This window comes from Marmota marmota, unplaced genomic scaffold (genome assembly GCF_001458135.2).
Source record: "Marmota marmota marmota unplaced genomic scaffold, marMar, whole genome shotgun sequence".
Classification (NCBI taxonomy): domain Eukaryota; kingdom Metazoa; phylum Chordata; class Mammalia; order Rodentia; family Sciuridae; genus Marmota; species Marmota marmota.
The window spans coordinates 13,179,882-13,189,097 of NW_026000221.1; the positions used below are offsets into that span (position 1 = coordinate 13,179,882).

The 9,216-nt window shown below is 44.1% G+C and overlaps 1 protein-coding gene across 2 annotated transcripts; it reads right to left on the minus strand.

Annotated features, from left to right (window-relative positions):
- Nucleotides 1-2,411: 2,411 nt before the first annotated feature.
- Nucleotides 2,412-6,602, minus strand: Pdp2 (pyruvate dehydrogenase phosphatase catalytic subunit 2). 2 transcript variants are annotated; one of them, XM_015488640.2, is made up of 3 exons: nt 6,451-6,601; nt 5,848-5,955; nt 2,412-4,647 (listed from the first exon to the last, which is right to left on the minus strand). In XM_015488640.2, exon 3 carries the CDS (start codon nt 4,608-4,610, stop codon nt 3,018-3,020), a length of 1,593 nt encoding a protein of 530 aa, XP_015344126.1. In that variant the 5' UTR covers nt 4,611-4,647; nt 5,848-5,955; nt 6,451-6,601; the 3' UTR covers nt 2,412-3,017. The 2 variants fall into 2 exon arrangements, with proteins under 2 accessions (XP_015344126.1, XP_015344127.1); XM_015488641.2 differs by lacking the exon at nt 5,848-5,955 and having other exon boundaries at nt 6,451-6,602.
- Nucleotides 6,603-9,216: the final 2,614 nt, after the last annotated feature.

Here is a 9,216-nt window from a genome sequence, read left to right on the forward strand (position 1 = left end):
ATGGGGATCACATTTCAGAGACAAGTGAAGAATCATTTTCTGATGAAACCAAGTTGGCTCAGTTCCAGGATGTTCTGGTTTGACCTGGGAATTTAAGACTTCCCAAAAGTTGTCAAATAAACATGGGCCACTATGGGCTGATGGACTAAAGAGTCCAGCCAGACTCATTCTGAACACCTTTTTTTTTTTTTTATTCCACATAATTATACTCTTCTTTAACTAATTCGAGTTCAAGTTGTTTATGTTTCATTTATGTTTAAAAAGTGTCAATTTGATTGTGTCTCAAACTGAACTTTCAAGACCTATAACATTTTAGGCCAAATGTACTTCAGGGAAAAATATGTTCATACATTAAAATACCCCAAAGTTTATATTTTCATTATAATAAATTAGCTTTAATATACAAATAACATCTCAGAAAGCTGAATCTCAGTAACGATCTAGCATACCAATTTGAATTGAGAATACCATCTTCTCTATCCATTTTGACCCAGAATCGACAGAGCTATATTATTTATATATAAATAATATCTAAATTACGCCAATATTATCAGTTTCATACCTAAAATAATAAATAATTTTAAGCACCAAAGCATATTTCCTTCAAAGTTACATCTAAAATATTACATGGCCAATCTCATTTAAAAAAAATATTTTAAAAGCCTCAAAATTGAAATCTCTATATAAAAGGAATGACAGGTGCTTTGCAAAATTTGACAAAGACCTCTAACCTCCTTTCCAATTGCAGTGTCCCAAAGCAGTAGACTATGTGCTTTAGGAAGGCTGCTAACAAGAACTAAAGTCTGGAGACAGACACACTGGAGTTTAACCAGAAGGTTAGACTCCCTGGAGCACTCATAGTAAGAACTGACAGTTCACAGCAGAAAAAAGACATAAATGGGCCATTCTTCCCTTTCAATATGCCAACTAGATAGCAGGGAAATCTAATAGGCAAAGGAAAAAAACAGGCTTGGAGACACAGGTGGGAAATCTGTGTTCTATCAGCTGCTACTCAAGCTACTGAATCAGACACATTTATGAACCATGCATCCAAAGTAGGATTCAGACCCTCTAGGCCAGTTAAGGTTCCAGGGTGTAGCTGGAATGGAAAACAAAGGACAAAGAAAAACATTAGGCAAGCAGAGTCCTCACCTCAGTTTGAACAAGGAACCATGCTAACAGAATGGTAGTGATTCACAATTTATTTCTGAGTTAAGGTCTAAGAGATCAAAGAGAATAATGATGGTTTCAGAAAAAAAAGGACCAAGACTTAAGTACCTAAACGAGAATTTCTTAGATGAAGCCATGACACTAAACAGGTGTCCTGGATGATATACAAAGAAATGTCCCCATATTAGACATATGTTGATTAGACAACAACTAGATATTAGACAACAACTGTTGATTGAATGTCAGCTGGAACACAAATAAGAGGAAAACACTCAGGTTATTAGCCTTTCTTTTCAGGGGGATGGCAGGGTGAGTAGAGAGGGATCAACTAATGCAGTTTGACTACGCTGAAGAATTCTGCCTGATGCAGTACAGGAAAACCAAAATGGTCAATTTTGTGGAATTATATTTGTGTTTCTATTTAGGGACACATTTCCTGTTTAAATGCCACAGCTGCACATGACAAGAGGAAATTCATCCCCAAAAAGGATCCATGTGGGTTAATTTTTAAGTAAACAGCCTCTGTGGCCCATGGAAACCATGACAAGTTAAATTTTTATTTTTGCCTTAACTCCTATACTAAACATGATCTAATTTCTGAGAAGTAGCAATGGTGATTGATCGCATTCTAGGGTAGATGTCCCATCTAATAAGTCTTACTCCTCCCTCCTCCTCACTACCCCTCAGGATGCAGAGTCTCGGACAATACCTGTTCTCTTTAGACCCTTCATGTTTTCACCTCTCCAGATTCAGACTAAATCTTAAGTCCACTAAATAATTCTGTCTCCTGCCTAAATGTCCATCACAACTATCACACATGCTCACATAGCCTCCTTTCCTGAAACCCATTTGAATAGAAAACAGGTGAAAGACTTTCTAAGATACTCTTGTGTAGTCAGCAGCTGCAGGGCAAGACTGGGCAGAGGTAGAAGGACTGTGTCAGATGGAATTAACAGAAGAATGTTTGAAAGATATAATCAAAAATGCTAAATGCTGTAAATAATCCCCTCAGGAAGTGGAGGGGGTTATTAAATAAGCCTAGAAGAACATTTTCTAACACAAGAAAAAGGCCAGGAGTTAAGGATTAGACATAAATTACCCCCTAGTATGGCTCAAAGGTTCTGGAGTGAGACTCATTGGAGGAGACCAAATGCTGTACAAGTAAATTTAGCTGGTCCAGAGGCCTAGACCCTCTTACTCTCAGCTGAAAAACAAAACATGCTTACAGTAGGCCTGCTTGTAAGTTTGAGGATTAATTTGTAAATAAGCTAAAACAGAACTAGAATGTAGTATTACAGAAGGTCTTCACAAGAATATTCACAAAAAAGTTAGAATATTGCATAGAAAAGTGTACTGTAGTATGCTTTGTAACCCTAGGCTTTATTAATTAAACAAAACAAACAAACAAACAAAAAAAACTCTTCATAAACCTAGAGTGTGTGATTGTGAATTCAGAATGATCAAACCTGCAGATTTTGTAGTTGAATCTCAGAAGATCCTGAAGTTCTTTATGCTTAGAATCATGATTAAATTTGCCCTTTGAAAGTTCAGGATGACACAGTTTAACAGTGTCTTTATAAGGATTTGGGCTATATGAGCCCAGGGCCAATTCTATGGTCCTCTGCCCTCTCTGCATAGAAGAGTTGACCAGTACATTCAGACATATGAAATCACTGCTACTGTTTTTAAACCTTAGCTGTTTTCCTCCTCTTCTCATGTTAGTCAAATATTCAGCAAGCTAATATCTGCCTGTCCTTTCAACAGTGATATTTGCATAGCTCATTTAAAAGTAAAAGAAAATGTTTTAAAGAGCATTTATGTTAACTGGGCAATAGGATGGGAAACTCTTAACCCCCCTTGTAATACGCATCAATTGAGTCTGAGTTAAAATACACCACAGTGACAGTGATATCATCCCTGTACATCCTTGCCAGGTCCTCTGGCAAGGTCAGCATTGCTGTCAGTCGATCTGGCTCCATCTCCCCATACTCGTTGCTCCCAATGGCATGTCTGATCAGGTGTGTGGCTGCATTTTGGTCAGCTGCGTGGAGCCCACTAACTTTCCTCTGCAGCAGCAGACTCTGCATGAGCCCCAGGTTGGCGGGTCTTTGGGCCAGGTCTGGCTTGTGGCAACCTGCCTTGGACAGGTGCCCCACCACCAGCCTTACCACATCCTCATTGTCCAGCATGTCCCACAGGCCATCGGAGGCCAGCACGAGGAACTTATCCTGGGGCCTCAGCCTGTGGTACGTAACCTCAGGTTTGGCAGTCAGGTAGGGTGGAGTATAGTAGTGTGGGGGGGTGAACTGGTAAATGTTGAGGGCCTCAGTATCAAAGCCCCTTTCTAGGACGTTGCGCTGCAGCTCTTTACTCCACTTCAGCTGAACATCCCCAAAGGCCCTGCAGGGCATGAGGACACCCAGCAGTCTGTCATCTATGATGATTGTCTTGTCCTCTGACTCAGGGTGTTCCCTTTTAAGCCGGGATAGCTCAGCTGGATTCCAGGCATTGTGGTCGTGGGTAAGGGGTAGACAAGACCACATACCATTGTCCTCCTGAACACCAAGGATGGCCCGGCAGTCACCAGCATTTGCTACATGCAAGTGAACTCCGTTGACATGGGCCATGCAAGCTGTTGCCCCAGAGAAGGCAACCTGGAGTGATAGATTCTTTGTCACTTCATCTTCCAGGGGAGCCTGGATTTCCAGTGAGATATCAGAATCCAGTCTCTGGAACGAGTACATTAATGCTTCCTCAATGCTCAGTCCCAACTCCATGTGTAGGTCAAGTAGCTCCTGCCAATAGACACGGAGGTGGTCAAGATGCACTGAAGTGATATCTTTATAGATACTATCCCCAGGATGTTTGAGCCACTGCAGGATGGGCAGCAGGGGCTTCATGTTCTCCATTGCTCCCTCCATCTGCTCCAAGGTTTGGTGGGACATCAGGGACACTGCCACATAATAGAAGAGCCTCTCGCTCACTGCTTGTGCACATGCATGACCACCATGTCCATCAAAGATGCCAAACATCAGTCCACTGGTCTGCAAGCAGGAGGCTATACCTCTCCGGTCCTCCACTGGGGAATTGGCAGCTAGCTGATTGCTCTCAAACCGCAACACTGAATTTGGGACTCCACTGTTGAAGTCAAGGATCTTGTAGGCTGATTCACCAGCACGAAGCACTTCATTTACCTGCTCAGGACTGAGCTGCAAGTGGAAATCCTCTTCCTCCGTTGATGTGTGTCTGTAGGCTTTCTGTAGAGCGAAGCTACCACAAGGAGAACTGTTTTTCAGCGTTGGTGGCACCCAGGAAAAGAGCTTCCATTTCGATTGATTCCTATTTGAAACACACCTTGAGTATAAGCGTCTGCCCCCTTGGAATGTGGCAATATGGTTCCTTGCAGAATTTAAGATCCAGTAGGACACAGTACTTGACATTCTGAATATAAACTAGCAAACGGGAATTTTTTTAAGCCTGAAAATTAAAGAGTTTAAGAAAGTTTCAAAATTTCTTAAAAATATCAACTTCTGAAACATTTAATTTGCTAGTATCCTAAACAAAAATGATTTAAGCAATTTAGAAGAGTTGATTAAATTCAAAAGGCTAAGTAAGTGTCCCTATTCCTCATTATAACACATAATCACATTCTACAAATTTGGGGAACAGGTTTTATAAATTTTCTGCTTTTACAGGGACACTGAAGGCCTCCCTTCTCCCTACTAGCCAACCCAGGGTCTCTTTTTCCTCTCCTTCCCAAATTCTTTCTCTTGCTAGACCCTATTGTCTAGCTCCCATGTACACAACCTCCCTAGCACTCAAAGTGTTCATTTAGATATCTGCTTCCTCACTAGTCTATAAGCTCCATGTGTTTAAAAACTATTAACTATCTTACCATTAGTTATTCAGTGTCTAGCCCTGTACCTGGCTGGCACACAATAAGTTCTTAAATATTGGCTAAATGTGACATTTTCAGAGGCCCAGTAACACATTATCTGTCTAGCATTGGATATACTGCATAATCTGAACTCCAGTTATCCACGGGTGGGATGGTAATAATGCCAGTCTAACAGAGTTTCGTGAAGATTTAATAAAATATGATCCTTTTGCTTAGAAAAAGGCAGTTATTTTTGTCATTAAGTATATATTCCTCCATGCTGTTCTTATAACTTTGAATCTGGCTTTCCTGTTATGAGCATTTTGTGTGTGTGCGTGTGTGTGTTCTAATCCACTGAATGAATATGTAATATGCCTCAATTGACTTATCTAATGCTAAGGACTTAGAGATTGTTTCCACTAACCTGTTATTTGTAAAAAACCTAACCACATGGCCTTATGCAACTACCTTTTCCTTACTTAGGTTTTAATCTACTTATTCCCAAATGAGGATTCAGTAGATCAAAGGGCTTGGACTCATTGCCAACACTGATTTCTAAAAAGCTTCACATCTGCCTCCAGAGAGGCATGAAAGAAACAGTTTCATAGTGCCTTTTCCAGCCTTGGTGGTATTTTTCCTTGGGCAAGGAGGAAAAAAAAAAAAAATGCTGCAGCCATTATAATTAGCTTCTGACCCGGGAGGGAGGAAGGGCATTTCCCACGTGTTTTCAGATTTCATGATGAAATCTGCCCTGAGTTTGTCCGGATTTCGAGAGCCCTAGCACTGAGGACAGTACCCACCCCGCTAAACTTGGGGACAGGAGAGGTCAGTCAGGAGCACAGAGGGCTTCGGACACTTCCGGGCTCAGCAGAGCCGGCAGGCAGCAGCCGGGACCCAATTTCACGTCTCTAAAAAAAAAAAAAAGACAGGTCTGGAGTTCAAGTCTATGATCACTGCCTTATAGCCCGGGCTCCAGAATCTACTAAGCCCGATGCCCCTCAAACCCGGGCGCGGCTACGTCCCAGCTAGATGCTCCCAGGCCACCCCACCGACTTGGTGCCTCTGAGTCTCCACTTCCCAGGTTGTACAAGGTGGGAACTCGGTCAGGACGCCAAGCTCAAAGGGTGCTCCGGACATAAAACTACTAGTGTGGGTGTCGCGGTCCGCAGCCGAGTCCTCGGCCAGCCCGCAGGCCCACGTGGCGCGTGCGTGCGAGTGGGGTGACCGTGACCATGGGCCCAGCTTGTCCCTCCCGGCCACGGGCCCGCCCTCTAACCTCCCCTCACCCCATTCGGCTCTCCGCCCCAACACCTAAGCCCGCGCCGAGCGCCGGAGAGAGCCAGGCGCCGGCGAGGGCTGGCAGGAAAGAAGGCGTCCACATCTCGGGTCATCCCCTTCCTTACCTCGAACCTCCAGCCCTTTTCTCACCAGCTTGCTCCCTGCCGCCTTCTCGGTCACCTCAGCTGCGCGCTTGCGCACAGTGCAGCGGCAGCCGCCTCTCTGGTCCCACTTCCCGAGAACCGGCCCTAGAAGGGAACAAGCTCTAGAAGAAAGCCCCGCCCGCAATTCCTGATTGGTTTATCTTCGGAGGCGGGTCCTTGACGAACAGTAATATTGCCCAATGACTGAAGAGGACAAGAAGCCGGCAGAGAGGCGTGACTGGGAGGGGCTAACACCGCCCTCCACCCTATCCGCCCGGATCTTGACAGTACCTGAGAGCTGGGTTACCTGACCCTGCAGTCACGAGACTGAGTCCCGCCACTACGTAACGGCTGCGCTTTGCACACCCCGAACCTAGCGGCCAATCCGGTTCCTTACTGTTAATATCCCCCGGCTTCCTATTCCTGTGTCGACCCCTCTCCTAAGTATCGCACCTGTAAAATATTCAACAACTTGGACACCTGCTCCATGGGTGCCTTAAGCAAAACTTGCCCTGAACTTAACTTCCTACCAAACCCTCTCCTCTCCTAACCCAATAATGGCCTCACCATCTGCCCAAAGATCCAGGTCAAAAACCCTGGGGGTTACCTCGAAGCCTCTCCTTCTTCCTCCCCACAATCAGTTACGAATTTTGTCAAGCCCACTTTCTAAATACCTGTCCACCCACCCATCCATTTACCTCCAGCTCCTTCATCCTATTCCAAGTCCTGGTCTTCCTACCAACTTAGTGGTTTTTCTTTTCTTTTCTTTTTTTTTTTTTGGACTGGGGATTGAACCCAAAGATGTTCTACCACTGAGCTACATTCCCAGGCTTTTTTTATTTTTTATTTTACCCAGGCTGGCCTTGATCTTGCAATCCTGCCTCAGCCTCCTGAGTCGCTGGGATTCCAGGAGTGTTCTATCCCTAGAACACTACCACAAATTTTGACTACTCATTCTTTACAGAGCAGCCAAAATAACCTTCTTAAAAAAAACACCTGCTCCAAAATCTTCGTTGGCTCCCCACCAACCACTGCCTTGAATTCCCAATTACACTGGCTTGTCACTGACAAGTATAACAGCAAGATTAGTGGTTGGCAGGTTAAGAAAGGCAGAGAACATCAGATATTCCCCTCAGGCCCTTCTGGTACTAACATTGTGAGATTCCTGTCATTATCTGCTTCCTTACAAATTATTTTAATAAAACTCTACTAACTGTGGAAAGTCAAATGGAATCCTTCCTTGCAGGCAGAGAAAAAGTTACTTAGAACTCTGAGAATGGGATCTTCAGGAAGGAAGTCACAATGGTTTACCTGAGGAGCCTGGCCAGCCTACCTGGACCCAAGGATATGCCTGCAGGAAAACTTGTCCTGGATGAAATTTGTACTGCCACTCAGGCTTTTCTGGAAATACTAAGTAGGGATTTACAATATCTATCCTCTTGGGGGTGGGGGCGGCTGTTTCAGACTTGTACTAAAATAACTCTAACTCTAAAAATGGGTGTGAGGCAACCAGGAAGCACACTTTTGTTGTTGTTGTTGTTGTTGTTTGTACAAATAGTTCATTTGAGGTTACAGAGGGTTATCCTTCAGGACAGATGCAGCAGAGTATAATTGCTCAAACTGCAGGCCCTGGACTGAGTCCTAGAGACACACAGATGGTCCCCACCACTTTCCTGAGAAATATCACATTACTCTACTAAGCCTCAAACAACAGAGTTTTTCTAAGTTACCACATACCCCACTTCCAAATAAAAATGTACCCTTGAGGATATTATATTGTCTTAGTCAGCTTCTTTGCTGCTGCAAATAAAAGGACCCAAGCAGAACAACTGTAGAGGAGAAGTTTATTTGAGGGCTCATGATTTCAGGAGTGTTAGTCCATGGAAGGTGCTCCATTCCTCAGGGCTAGAAGTGAGGCAGAACATCAGGGTGAAAGAGTGTGGCAGAGGGAAGCCACTCACATGGTGATCAGAAAGCAGGGAGAGCAACTCTACTTACCAGATACAAATATATACCCCAAAGCCATGCCCAATTCCTGTTTCTTCCAGCCACACACTACCACTTCAGTTACCAATCAGTTAATCTCTATCAGGGGATTAATTCACTGATTGGGTTAAGACTCTTATAACCCAATCATTTCTCCTCTGAACCTTCTTGCATTGTCTCACACATGAGTTTTGATGGACACCTCACATTCAAACCATAATATTCTGCCCCTGGTCCCCCAAACTCACAACCATCTCACAATGCAAAATACATTTAGTCCATTCCCAAGAGTCCCCATAGTCTCAACAGTTCCGAGATTGCTCAAAGTTCAAGTCCAAAGTCTTCTCTGAGGCTCAAGGCAATCTCCCATGTGAACTCCTGTAAAATTAAAAGCAATTTACGAGTATCCAATATATAAAGGTACAGAGTACAGACAAGTCCTGTAGCTCCATCTCAGCATCTAGGGCACATAGCCTTGTGAGGGTCCCTGTTACCCTGTGGCCTTGTTTGTTGCAGCCCAAGTGGCCTTTCCGTTGGCTTGTGTCTGCTCAATTTCTGTAGCTTTCCTAGGACAATATCCCACATTACTGGCATTTCTTAATCTTGGGGGTCTCCACTGCAGCTTTGGCTTCCTCCTCACTTCTCCACACTTGGATTTCTCAGGAGGTTCCTGCAGGGACTGTAACCCTCCTGCACTTTGTCAGGCCTCCCACACCTTCCTTTGAAATCTTGGTGGAAGCCTCTTTGAATCCCTAACTCCAG

Bases quoted from the DNA above. Each gene is read 5' to 3' on its own strand.
- Pdp2 (XM_015488641.2), bottom strand. From the start codon at position 4,610: ATGTCAAGTACTGTGTCCTACTGGATCTTAAATTCTGCAAGGAACCAT.